A 13,994-nucleotide genomic window follows, 5' to 3' on the forward strand; every position below is an offset into this window, starting at 1 on the left:
TAAGTACAATGCTAAGAACTTAGAATGTAGTGTCCATCGCCAAGGAATCCTGCGTGATAGAGCAGTTGCTGAGTCTGAGGAACCACGCGAGACTCCGACGTCAAACCTGGACTGGTTAAAGTGAGACTCACCAAAAAACAAATTCATGTAAGGCAACAGGCTAAGCTTTAGACAAGGCCGGACAAGGCCGAACAAGCATTGCAGATGACTAACCCTGCTTTGGGGTCATGTGACGAGGCATGTGTTTCTTTCTCACAGGCGAAGTACCTACAGAATAGTCATACAGAAGGTCAAGAAGGCAATAATACGGGAGGTGCTCGTGAAATTCCGGTCCATATACCTAGATATATACCCATACATCTATACATCCCTCACTCCAAATCGACCGGATGCTTTTGACAGGAAAAATGTCCCAATCTTGCTATATCCAAGTACATAATCATTGCCCCCGTCCACAACCTCATTAGTAAACCAAAGAGATCATGAGTAGATGCCCATTCCTCCTGATTAAAACTCCAGATGCGGGGCAAGAAAACCGGAATAAGGAAACAATACACGATAGAATACATAGATCAGTAACGGCCACGTCCATTATCCCTCCATGGCTCTTGAAACCCACGACCGCGACCCCTTCCCCGGCCCCCTCCTCGTCCCCTGTTTGACATACCGAACTCTGGGCCATGGTCGACAAATAAGTCTCCGTCTTCAAAAGTGATCCGTCGAGGTTCGTCACCTCCACGACGCGGATACGGCCCCTTTCGTAGGAGATCGTCGAACCGGTCTAGGCGACGATCTGCCACCGAGCGAGGAACGGGCAGGTAGTAAAGTTTTGGCTTGGTGGTTGTAGACATGAACAGTTCATCGAGTGGTTTAAACCCTTGCCCAGATTGGGTCCGCGTACCGACTGGGCGAGGGCCACTAGGACGCCGGTTGGGATCGCCCATTTCCGCCCGAGGCCCTAAAGGTGGAGGACGAGCAAAGTCTCCCTGTTCCCGACCGCGGGAAGGCTGAGACGCAGCAGCTCGCGAGTCGATCTCCTCTAAAATGGCCTCGACCCCGTCATCTGTTTGGTCATACTTGATCCCCCAGCGAGGTGGAGGGCCGCCGCGCCGACGAGACCCCTCTTCCATGTTGATCCACTCTTGCAGTTTGTTCTCGGGGACAAAGTCCACAAACAAGGTCTTCCGATTACGTTCATGGGGCCAGACAGTGCCATGAAGCGCCGCGCGAACACGTGAAGCAGCCGCGACGTCCACAAAACCCACGAAACAGTGAGTTTTGATTGAGTCTAAATAGAATTCTGTGATCACCTCGGGATTTGGAGATCCTCCGGGAGGGGCAGCCAGGGAGATGAGATGGCTCCTGAGCGCATTATGTTGGAGTGGACGCATCAGGCCATCCATGTACAGAGCTGGTGTGGCAACATGTTTGGCCGGCTCAGTTGCTGCTTCCTCCATGACAGTGTCAGCGGGTGGAGACGCAGGGCGGGCTTGCTCCCACTCTGTGGGTGCAAAAAGCCCTTTGAAGCGAACATCCTGTTTTTCTGGCGCACCTTTATTGGTCTTCGAGTCTTCGGAGATGGGTGCATTATTTGTTTCATCGTGGGCTGGCACTTTGTTGTCGGATTCTACTTTAGCGCGACTTGCGAATTCCTCTTGTGAGCCAGGAGGAGCCAATTCCGGCCGGACATCCCGATCACCATTCATCGAGTCTCTATCCTCGGCCAGAATCACTTCGGGCGTTTCGTTTTGGGACTTAGCCTTTTTGGACGCGATAGCCTCGGGCGTTGGAACGGGGCTCTGGCTACGACGCTTCCGTTTGCGACGGTCCTCAATAACTTCTTCAGGAGCCAAGGGTGTGGACAGTCCTGTACTCGGCTCTAAATTTTGAGGGACTGCTGGCGCGGCCGTTTCGGCAGACTCAGGCGGTTGTGTATCATCTTCCTCGGCTCCTTTAGACTGCTGGGCCTCTGCGGAACCGGGAGCCTGCTCAACCGGTTGCGCTGAAGCCTCAATCTCGGATTTGGGTTGAGCAACTGCAGCAGTGGAGGAAAGATCCCCACCAGTATCAGCAGGAAGGGTCTTATCCAAATCATTTCCGCCAGAATCAGGCTGAGCGACAGGTGCGTCCTCTGCTGATTGTTGTGGCGGCTGTTCAGAAGTTTCACCAACATCTTGGGTAGACTTTACCGGCTTCTGGTCTAAATGGGTTTCACCAGTATCGCCTTGTGCTTCCGGATGTTGCTGCTGTTCCTGCAGCGATTCTTCGGGCTTGCGATCTTGTGACTGGGCAGCAACTTCTGGAGTAGGCTGCGCTTGTTGCTCAGGTTCGACAGGCTGCACCTCTTCCTTTGGTGCATCCTGTGTGACGACTGAGTCCGTACCCACGGCCTCACTTTGGGTTTTAGCGTCATCCTCCACAAGTTTGTCAATGAAGTTCTGTTTCACTCTAAGGCCCGTCTGCGCAATGCCACGTCGTTTCAGCTCTGCCTTCAGATCGGTCACCTTCCATTTCGAATAATCAGTCATTGTGATGGAATCAGCGCGCAATCGGAAATTGGCGACATGTAGGACGTGGGGGATTCTTGGGGATGAATGTCAGGCGGGAGTTGTCATAGCCATTGTTCGCGACATCGCCCCTGCGGTCGTACGAGTCCAGCGTCCTGCGGTTGGAAACTTTGTAGGCGGGCATGATGTAGTGCGCTAGCCCTAACAGGGACTAGCTTACAACAAAGAACGTTCCTGATCTGGTCAAGCTTACTATCGAGGAATGTAGTGTTAGTCATCATTCCGTTTGTGGAAGAACTATCCCAATAAGGTTAGCGGAGATTATATTCATGCAGTCTTTGACACGCATCAAATAACTACAGTGGATAACAGCGTGCTTTGTAGGCATCCTGATACTGCCTGTGAATAAGGACTTATGCAGTCGAATATATTCTAGTATTTTTCTAGAATATGATGGCTAATGGGCGTTTTGGTATTATCCGCCACAGTACCATCGGCCCACCGGATCTCTAACCCGCATTTATAACCCACAGAGAGATTAAGATTAACTGTTAGGAAGAGCCATGGTCCCATCCAGTGGTAGCTCTATTGTGCATGCAGAAAGTGTTAAGGAGAGTATGCTAGTGCAGATTAGTGTTAAAATGTATTTACTTCATAGCTTTTCGTTAATTAATTGTGGCCATGGCCGCTCCATGCTGCATCCTGAGTGGCTAATTTGAGAGCAACATCCACTATCAGGTAGCATCAGGATACGAGGAAATGACTCAACATCGGACTATAATACTTATAGTACTAATGGGCAAAGCACTTGACATTTATCTTCGTCTGTTTCTTCTTCACGAATCCTAGCACTTTGCATATTGAGAATATTGCATTAATATCCAATAAATATAAACAGTCATGGCCACGCAAAACGACCTCGCCGCCTACTTCCGCAGTCTCCATGCCCCCGGCAACCCAGTAGTTCTCACGAATGTCTATGATGGAGCAACAGCATCCCATATCGCCAACCATCCCGCGACTAAGGCCATCGCAACGGCTAGCTACGCTATTGCCGCATCCCAAGGCATCCCCGATGAATGTTTAACACTGTCACAGAATCTAGCTTCAATTCGCATCGTTGCATCTGTCTTGAAACGGGATTCAAGTGACAAAGAGTCGACAAATTCACTTCTTCGAGTTCCCCTGACAGTCGACGTACAAGATGGCTACGACAACGTGGCCCAGACAGTAAAGGAAATCATCAAACTGGGAGCCGTGGGATGCAACATCGAGGACTTCGACAATAATACCGGCCATCTTCGGTCACTCCCGGCCGCTGTGAAGCGGATTCAATACGCCCTTGAAGCTGCGAGGGAGGTAGGCGTTCCAGATTTCGTGGTCAATGCGCGAACAGATGTTCTAGGGTCCCCGGGAGGAACTGTTCAAGATGCAATCGAAAGAGGCAAGGCGTTTCTGGAAGCGGGAGCCTGTACGGTATTTGTTTGGGGACCCGGAGGGAGAGGCGTTTCCAGTGCCGAGATTAAGGAGTTGGTTGCGGCATTGGGAGGGAAGGTCAATGTCAAGTTGGTGCTGAAGGATGGATTCTTGACGGTGCCGGAATTGAAAGCCATCGGTGTAGCGAGGATCAGTGTTGGACCGGAGTTGTGGCGCGCTGCGATGGGCTCTTTCAAGGACACGGCGGACCGGCTGTTGAGTTCCTGTGAGAAATGAGAGATATCCGTATATGTACAGTACATAAAACGGCATTAGAGGAGTCGGCATTCAGCCCCGGTTTTAGGGCATTCAGCCCCGGTTTTATTCCGATGTGCTCGAACTGCATTGTATGCTGTGTATAGTTCGCCCTCTGAATATTTGGCAACAATGGACCGTTTAGAGCGCTAGTAATCCTACAGCCAACTAGATTCCTAGTCGATAACAGATAGGCGGATCTCCACAAAACACTTCAGAGGGCCTGTTGTTTTATTTATTAGTATCATCGCTGATCTCGATATGCTCGACCCGCGCCTTTAACGAGGATGAAGGAATAGCAGGCGTCCTCGCCCACAGCTTGATTGTTGAGTGTCAGTGATGATACGATGTTTTGCGGCTGTCCTGGCTTAGCCAGAGCGCGTTGGCCTCTCTGACCTACACTTACTGATTGCGAGCGTCCATTTTTGGTATAGCAGCACCATAAACTCACTGATGAGCCCTCTCTTTCCAGACCACGAAGAGTGCCCTAGTAGTTAACAAGTCCTCGTACGTGCCACAAAGATTCTACCGAAGCGGTATATCTAATCTTTAATTGTGTATAATCACAGACGGTACTGCTCCTTGCTACACCCAGGGACGATTTACTTGGCACATCAGGTTTCTTTAAGCAATTCCAGAGTAAGGTAAAAATGATTGGGGATTGGAAAATTGAAAACATGTTTTTTCTACATAAATCACACAGATTCCAAACATCTATGTCAGTTTGTTCGATTTTTTCGTCCTCTTAGGGACCTCCTCACGGGTCCCAAGGTTGGACTGGTATCCTTAATTTTCCTCTTTCGAGAGTTCTCGTCAGCCTTTAACTCGTTGGGCGTATCAACTCCAGTCTGTTCCGGTGTTTTGTGAGGAATTGTCTGCGTACTTTCAACTATAATCAGCCAGGTACCATTAAATTTTTGAATATAATACATACCATCAATGTATCTTGGTCTCTCGCCACACATAAGGGCAGTTTTTTGCATGCTCTCTGTGATCTATTAGCAATAGCTACAAGCAGGGAAGCAAAGGTGCTGCACTTACCATCAACATGAACCGCGCATTCAGGGATATGGATAGGGGGCTCGGGGGAGCCAGATGCAGTCCTGGCAGCGCCTATACTCTGAGGTTGGGGAGTCTCTGTGACAATGCTGCGTGCCCTTTGCGGCTCCAAACATTCCACATTCTCCTTAAAAACCCAGATAGGGTTCGCCGGGAGCTATATGGAGATTCCGCGACAGTACTAATCTCCGTTTGTTTTTAGGACTTTTATAAATTGTATCCCCTTCTAAAATATAGAGGAGATTCTCAGGAGAGCTCAAAGGCTTTCCCATTCCGCGTAATCCAACAACAACAGGCACTGCTTTTGGTTGATATCATAATGCTTAATCACTAAATATAGATGTTAATTATATATGCCAGTCTGTCATGGAGACTGCCTGGTCCGCTATATAAGGCAGAGAACCCACTAGTCAGATCATTCTTCATTCCATATATCTACCACTCGACTTCCCTTGCGTCTCTTCAGTCCATCTCATTCTTGACCATGTCTTATACTTTCAACATCTCCGGCGACGTTGTCATTTGCGAGTGAAACTACTTGGAAACGAGCTGAGTTAGGATGAGTTTCCTGGATCTATTAAGAAGATATTAACAGCTTGATAGCAAGCTCAACGGAGGTTGAACCATGAATAATGTATGTTCAAGTGGCTCGCATACTTGCGTTGAAAGCCTGCGAGATAAAGGTAAGAGATGGTCCCTGCAGCCAGAGCGCAGACGCTAACATATTGCGGAAAGTATAGCAGTTAAGGCATACCTCTGCACTCTCTGCGGCCACGACACCGTTGAATGCGTGTTAGGCTGTGGCAGTGCCTGCAGGATATTTCCCACGACACCGACAGAATGCAATATAGCTTGGCCATGCATCTAACAAATGTAGGAATATGAGAGATATCATGCACGTCTTATTTTAGTTGCGGCATTAAATCCGCCATAACGCTGAACAGAATGTTATGGCATTTCTAATATTAGAGTGGTCTTAACATTATGGGTATTAAATATTCTTGCTGCTCGAACATTAAAAGGTTGAATATTATGAACGCATAATTTTATGATTGCTCACAGATTATAAAGGTTTAATATTGTCCACGAATATTTTTCTCCCGATAATAACCCAAGTCCAGCTGCTGCTTGAGTATTTGATCCAGACACGCAGCACTGGTATGGTGTTGGCTTTGGAGCGTTGCCCTCTCAAAATTAATGAACATCACTAAAGAACGTGTAGATCATGAATCACCTGCAATGATTTCCCAGCTTGTTGAACTACTCGATGGCGATTGAGATCATGCCGGTTGGCAAGGATTCTTCTGGTGTAGCCCATAAATATTAGATAGACAATCTCGGTAATGCCGTTATAAAAGAATGAGCAGCGAAGTTGCAGGCTGCCAAGTAGCACTGGCACGGATACTCCTTGGATTGAAGTAAGATGCGAATACACGAGCTCCTCGTTCTTCGAGCCTTTGACGAACTCGTATGGCGCATCTTTTCCACAAATGTATATCCATGTGACCGCATCGTGATAAAAAGCACTCCGCGACTTCTGTGAACGTGCAACGGTTTGCGTCCAATAAGTGTTGTCCGGTTAGTCAGTGCCGATCAATCCCATAGTCCGACACATTGGGACATTTCTGATCCAATTCCCTTCTCTTAATCAGGCCCAGGAGGCTCTGTTGGGTGCAATACTGCCGAGACTTGCCTTTAGAGCGTGAACCTTGTGATGTTTCCACTGCCGCTAAGGACGAGGAAAGCTGAGGGGTGAGGAAGGCGGGGCTCCCGGGTTGTTGACTAGGTGTGTCTGGTTCGAAGCCATCCCTGGCGTCATTATCATGACCAAACCACCTCGGGTCTTGCGACGGATTACAGGATGCAACGCCAGCAAACTTTTACCAGTTCTTCACTGGGGATGCACGGCAGTATTCATTCCGACTCCGTGTCGATGGTTTGTCAGAAGGGCCAAGATTTCGTTCAGAAGGTTGTCGTATACCATGACCCAGGTTTCCAAACTGCGCGCTGCCATGTTTATCCAAGCGATATCCGGGTCGGTACTCATAAAGTGCGGAGAGAGAAAGCCTATATCTGGGCTGTCGACGACATCCATTACACATCGATGAACGCCGAAGGAGTATGTGCAAATGAATTGATCCGAAAATTCAGAGGGGCAACGGAAATAACGGAGCCGGTTTGAACACGTCTCTGGTGTCAAGGAGGCTCAGGAGTGCCTTTCCTACACGGCAGGCACGCTTTGGCTGTACAAATTTATACTAAGACTGCTCTCAAAGTTCGCAAATTCTCCTGCTGTCAATTAGCCAACTTATACGCCCGTCACCTCAGTCGTATCGGACGGCTTTGGGCATATTGTCAACACGCCGCGAGGATCAATCCGTGTGACTAAGGTCGTCTATGCGTCAAATGCCTACACCGCCGGCTTACTGCCGGAATATTCAGCGAGCATCATACCATGTCGTGGGCTATGCTGCACATCGCTCTGCCAGAGGGCAAAGAAGCACCGTTCCTACAAAGAACTACTACGATGTCTATATGCAGCGTACATTCAAAGGTTGGGGAGAAAGCGGGGCTTATGTGAAGGAGATTTGGACTGGGAGTAAGTCTCTTGAACGGCGGTTTTTGCTCATGCAGACTCACAACAGTCGTGGGATATTCCTTCGACACCAATCCCCATGTGGGGAAAGTCCCAGGTAGAAGTGGGCGATAATCTGCGCCGGGTTCAACGGGCATGGGATGCCAGTTATCTTATTGTCAAACAAGGCACTCGCTGAAATGATTCATGATGGGAGAAGATTCGAAAATGACCGTTTTCCTCGTCTCTTTAAATCAACCACAGAGAGACTTCATCAGGCACAGAATAGACCCAACGGAGAGGATATCTGGCTTGAGCATGACTCAGATAGACTAGGCATGTGATTGGGCTTCTCGTCCCTGAAGCGTGTGCAGTATCCCTAGTTAAATAGATACAATAAGTTAACCAGGCTGTATTGTGTAGTTATTAGTAGTCTTCAGCAAATGTAGTTAGGTTTAGCCCGGATCGGAAAAGGCATAGCTCCTGGCCAACTGAAGCAAGATGATTGGCTGCAGATGACGCCAGAAGGGGTTGGAGCTTGCTAAGTCATCAATTTCCGCGGATGGTTAGATTGGCCCCAAGTTCATTTTCCTTTTCGTTCCGCTTTCGGTGACTCATGGAAGTGTCCTTTACACCTATTCATCGCCCCTCAGTTTCTTCTCTCCCGTCTTCTCTTCTCGCATATTTTCTCCTCTAGTCCTATCAATTGCAGTCCGAGTTGGCTTGCAATGGCCTCTCAATCCAACGGCACCTCTCCGCCCCTCCGTCAGTATTCCCCCACACCCCCACATTATCCAGACGAACGGCTACTAAATCCCGTAGAGAGGATCGACTCGCAACCTGAGAACCCCTTTTCGCAGCTCATTACCGACCAGCATTATGCCGTTATTCCTTCCTTCACGCTGGAATCTGGCGTGACGCTGTATAGTGTTCCGGTGGCGTATACGACGCGAGGTCAACTGTCCCCGAACGGCGACAACGTTTTGGTCATTTGTCATGCATTGAGTGGCAGCGCAGATGTAGCGGATTGGTGGGGTCCCCTGCTAGGAGGCCCCGGTCAGGCATTTGACACGTCGCGGTTCTACGTTGTCTGCCTGAACAGCTTAGGCAGCCCGTACGGAAGTGCTAGTGCTGTCACTCACAAGGATGGCGACCCTGAAAAGGGTCTGTACGGACCTGAGTTTCCTCTCACCACTGTACGCGATGATGTGAGGTATGTACTTACTCATGATTCACACTTGTCGCCGCAGATCGCTTACCTTTCGCAGGATCCATAAAATCGTCTTGGATGACTTGGGTGTGCAACAGATTGCGGCTGTGATCGGTGGCTCCATGGGCGGTATGCTCACTCTGGAATACGCATTCTTTGGCAAAGACTACGTGCGCGCTATTGTGCCAATTGCGACTTCCCCACGCCATTCCGCATGGTGTATCAGCTGGGGTGAAGCCCAGCGGCAGAGCATCTACAGTGATCCGAAGTATGATGATGGCTATTATCCGTTCGATGACCCCCCAACGACGGGACTCGGTGCGGCTCGTATGTCCGCTCTCCTCACCTACCGGAGCCGCAATTCGTTTGAGTCTCGGTTTGGTAGAAACGTACCGGACCCATCCAAGCGCCAAAATATCAATGGGACCGAGAAACTGCCTACCCCGCCTAATGAACATTGGGCCATCCACAACGATGGCCACAAGAGTGGACGGACCACTCCAGGCGAGCCAGCCACTCCAGGGCTGAGGCAACTAGCTGAGGTCCAATATATGGATCCCCAGTTCTCTGGGACCAAAACTTACAGCAAACCCATCGACACTACCGCGAATGGAGACCGCTCGAAGCGGCCTGCGACGTACTTTTCAGCCCAGTCATACCTCCGGTATCAGGGTGAGAAGTTTGTCAAGCGATTTGATGCCAATTGCTACATTGCAATTACACGGAAGCTTGATACGCACGATGTGTCGAGGCACCGGGTTAGCCCAATCTCTGCGGATCCTGTAAAGGAGGCGTTGTCACAAGTCCAACAGCCAGCGTTGGTCCTGGGAATCGAAAGTGACGGGTTGTTCACCTTCGAGGAACAGGAGGAGATAGCAGCAGGTATTCCGGACTCACGGTTAAAGCGAATTGAAAGCCCAGAGGGTCACGATGCCTTCCTTCTTCAATTTGAGCAGGTTAACCGCTACATCCTTGAGTTCTTCCGGGAGGTTCTACCGGATATCATGTCGAAAACTCCGGCCGAAGGTGTAGCCGTCACGGATGGGGTAAACAAGCTAGCCAAGAGCAGTACGTTTGGGGAAGCGGAGGTGGAAGATATTACCGCCTGGTAGACCGATAGGGAGTTCCTTCTACCACGCTTGGCGCATACGTTGCAGCCTTCTCTACGATCAGATGCTCTGCGGGCATGCAGGGGTCCCGGCGTCCTCTCCCGATGAAAAGAGGCCATGTCGATTGACCCAGCGCCGCCAGCATGACGTCCATTTGGGAAGTAGTTTTGCCGATATACTTTTATTTTCTTTCTAAGCCAGACAGAGAGCATCCAACTGCCTCTCTCATCACCTCATTCACAGGTAAGGCTGTAAAAGAAGCATCCAACTGCTCTCCATCAAACAAGCCTCCACAGCGTTAGTCCCCGCCTTACAAAGCTTGTACGGAGGTGGGCAACGATTTTACTACCTATAGTACAGGGAATTTTTTTTTTTTTTTTTAACGCCATAGGGATTAGCGGTAGAATAACATGGAAATGATATGATACCAAAACTATTCTTTCCATTTCGTAAGTATTGTTATTACATATAAAATAGTTCATAGATTGCACCACTGTAGGACTGTATAGCAGAACTGTAAATGAGAGTCGCCCGCCCTTGCGGCAGACTGCGATTGGCAACGTAAGGGTATCAACGATCTAGCCAAAAGGTCTATTGTGAAAGGCAAGACATATATATCGAATGACACCCCCCCGCGTAACTAAGGATCAAGACGACTCTGCATCGGAGAGGTCCGATGTGGATGGGTTGGGGGAATTTGCAGTTTGTTGCATCGCTTCATATACTCTATGGTGAACCCTTTTTGCTGCTCTCAAGATCATCTGCTTCTCATGTACTCCGTACTCCGTACCGCGGAAGGGGAATGTAAACTGGGCATCTTCTGCCGTTCCTGCTTCTGCGTATTCGACGTCTAAATGTGATATCATGCGTATCCGTCACGGTATATATGATATGAAAATGCAAGTCGCGTATATGGCATCTGGCTATATGTACTTTCTGTATACGGAGTACGGAGTACAATACAGCCGTTGCCTTTTTATCCGGGCCTCTCGCCAGTGCACGGAGCCTAATCGAGAACCCGGACCGCATAGAGAGAGTGGAGCGTATGTATGGTCAAGAAGGCACTATTACAGGGAAGGAAGTGCCGGCGACTGGATGTATCATCCCCGAGTGCCCATCACTGGATCGATCATTTCAGGGATCACTCCACCATCCACCCCTTGATTCATCCCTTTTCTTCTTTGCTCTCTCTCCATAATTCCGCTCCTTGTAAGAAGTTAGACGGTTGGAAGGGTGTCTCGATCGTGAGGGATGGAATGGTTTGCGATCAGTTCTTGGTGTACGGTATAGATAGCTTAGATCAGATTTCTCTCAAAGAGTCTCCAGCCGCACTCGAACCCTGCTCTGATCAGCGGATGCGCAGATGGAGAACGAGGCTTGCTTTTGTGTGACAATCCATGTCTATCCCTCCCATAAACGATTCTAGTGTCGTTGTCTTCGATGGTGGTGACTTGGTCCTCTACTCCAAAAGCAGAGTTCAGCTGCAGAATGCATGGACGACAAACTCTCCGATGCCTGGCTGGTTGACGAGGTCCTCAGGAGGAGGAGGGAAGAAGCAATCATGGCGTAGCAGTTGATGCACAACCAACCCCGTGATGCCGTGTCACTCCAAACGACGAGTTTCTTCCCTCCCTTCACCACGCATCCTGTTTTGTGTCGATGCACCATCCCAACTCTGTCACTCGTTTGATCAGATCACATCTTTGGAGCATTCTGTCGGCGATTCACACTCCCTCTATTGCGTCGCCACAGATGTACCCCAACGCCTCTCCTTACAATACAAGCGGGATCTTCAGCCTGGCCATGCGCCTGTCGCATGAGATCACCCATTGATCTTAGTTCACTTCCTCTCTCCTCGGTGCCTTGTCACTGAATGACTACTACTAGCTGCTGTCATTCTTTGTTTCCTGTTTTGGACGATGCCATTCTTTCATAACTCCAATTAAAGCCTCCCCCCACATTCCACTCCATTACTCTGGACAACCAAAATACTCACTACACAAAACAGTTCATCTTAGCCTACTTTCGTGTCTTAACCGATCTTTTATCCGCCAGGTCTGGATTCCTGAATCGGTGATTTACCATTGCTCTGGCATTGTCGTCTGAAATATCAGATAAATAGGAGCATAGAAGTTGGTCCATGGATAGTACCTCATTCTGATCCATTCTTTGTTTACTCCTTCCCCGTGGGGACTTTCTACCTTCTTTTCTTCTTTTTTTTGGCTCCTGCAGTCAAGCTGATTGAGTATGGAATCCACAACTTCCAAAAAACCGTATACCATGAGGAAACGTACCTCCTTTTCCTTTCTATTCAACTCCCAGGTATGGATAGCTTCGTAACACAACTCTTACCAGGACTACAATTAGACTGACTAGCATCAAGAAGCCCACGTTCTCACTCTGGGAGGAAGGACCGACCCGCTACTATGACTTCGTTGATACACCCACTCTCTTCCGGCCATCTCCCCCGTTGATCGATCGCCAAAAGATTCCTCCAGCACTGGAGGCGGATATCAGATATTCCTGTTCATTACTTGTATATCGCGTTGAGAGAGGGGTGCCATCGCGTGCCACGAAGCAAATACCCTCGCACAATAAAGATAACGAGGCAGTCACGTCCGGCGTTTCATCATCTGAGACTCAGATTGAGTCTAAATATTCACGTCCAAATGTCGCCCCCGAGGCAGCTGCTATGAAAGGCAAACATGATTCCGGAGTTGGATTAACCCAGCAACCTAGTCGACAGACAATAAGAATGTTGCAGTCTTCCCATTCGGACAAACCATCGGATTTAGGTGAGCTGAAAGAAAGCTCACCTGCTGACCAGAGACAATATTCCACAATTGCCCCAAATACTAAATACACTGGGAGAAGAATCAGTCAGACTCCTACCAGCAGCTCTGGGCAGACCCAAATGCAATCCATGACTGGTGCCAGCGCTATCGGTCATGCCCAGACTCCGGACCAAGACACCATGAATTTTCTAGCTAGTGCTGGTAAGTCTCCGCCATCAAGCAGCGGAGACGATAGACCAGATGATGTTGAGGTGTTCTTGAATCCTGATGCTACACTAATGTCTACTGGTGTTGCCAGTTTCTCTTCTCCGGAGACTTTGTTGAATCTCCCTTCTCCTGATTTCGAGTCTTCCAGCAATAACGCCCCAAGCCGTCAGTCTCAGCCGAATATTTCGAGTGATACCCAGGTGGACGAAACGCAGATGATAGGACTCGGCACGTCAGGTATCGAGAAATCGGAGCATCAACCAGGCATCATCATTGACAGAACCGGCTACATGCATGTCATGACCGTGGAGGAAGAAACTGAACGTAACAAGCAGCTGCAACAGGCTGTAATGGCGAAAATGAAATCTGTTCCAGCCAGCCCCGAGTCTTTAAATGCACAGAATGCCCAACCAAATAAGAACATGGCCAAAAGACCCTGCACATCCGATAAACGCCCGCAATCCGTCGCATCCCGTCTACAGTCATCATGGTCTTCCAAAACTGGGGGAACACTGTCTAAATGGAAATGCCGTTCTGAAGTGCCAACAAACAGCCAGTCCCAAAGACCGACCTTGTTCCAAAAGATTGCTAGATTTTTTGGGGAACGACGCATTCAGGAGAGAGCATGGGCTTATTAAGTGCAGCCATTCCTCAAGTATCTGCCGCAGATAGCTAATATGGGTTTCTTTTTACCACACTGCATTTGCAAGCCAATTCGCATGTCAATTGTACAACTATAAACAGTCTTGCTTGAGGCCAGCTCAGACCAAAATTCCCAAGCATTTACATCAAACTATTAAG

At 49.0% G+C, this 13,994-nt stretch overlaps 4 protein-coding genes across 4 annotated transcripts; 3 read left to right on the forward strand and 1 right to left on the reverse strand.

Annotated features, from left to right (window-relative positions):
- Window positions 1–11: 11 nt before the first annotated feature.
- Window positions 12–2,691, reverse strand: ATNIH1004_006339 (SAP domain protein; the record flags this gene model as incomplete). The annotated part of the gene is made up of 3 exons (XM_033570974.1): window positions 12–106; window positions 668–2,583; window positions 2,651–2,691. The coding sequence occupies 3 exons, from the start codon at window positions 2,689–2,691 to the stop codon at window positions 12–14; spliced, it is 2,052 nt and encodes a 683-aa protein (XP_033427006.1).
- Window positions 2,692–3,407: 716 nt separating this feature from the next.
- Window positions 3,408–4,220, forward strand: ATNIH1004_006340 (isocitrate lyase/PEP mutase family protein; the record flags this gene model as incomplete). The annotated part of the gene is made up of 1 exon (XM_033570975.1): window positions 3,408–4,220. One exon carries the CDS (start codon window positions 3,408–3,410, stop codon window positions 4,218–4,220), a length of 813 nt encoding a protein of 270 aa, XP_033427007.1.
- A 4,380-nt stretch (window positions 4,221–8,600) lies between these two features.
- On the forward strand, window positions 8,601–10,194 carry met2 (homoserine O-acetyltransferase; the record flags this gene model as incomplete). Its single annotated transcript, XM_033570976.1, has 2 exons — window positions 8,601–9,085; window positions 9,141–10,194. 2 exons carry the CDS (start codon window positions 8,601–8,603, stop codon window positions 10,192–10,194), a joined length of 1,539 nt encoding a protein of 512 aa, XP_033427008.1.
- A 2,752-nt stretch (window positions 10,195–12,946) lies between these two features.
- Window positions 12,947–13,831, forward strand: ATNIH1004_006342 (uncharacterized protein; the record flags this gene model as incomplete). The annotated part of the gene is made up of 1 exon (XM_033570977.1): window positions 12,947–13,831. The coding sequence occupies one exon, from the start codon at window positions 12,947–12,949 to the stop codon at window positions 13,829–13,831; it is 885 nt and encodes a 294-aa protein (XP_033427009.1).
- Window positions 13,832–13,994: the final 163 nt, after the last annotated feature.

The sequence above is a fragment of the Aspergillus tanneri genome (assembly GCF_003426965.1).
Source record: "Aspergillus tanneri strain NIH1004 chromosome Unknown AapTan_4_pilon_pilon_pilon, whole genome shotgun sequence".
NCBI classification, from domain to species: Eukaryota; Fungi; Ascomycota; class Eurotiomycetes; order Eurotiales; family Aspergillaceae; genus Aspergillus; species Aspergillus tanneri.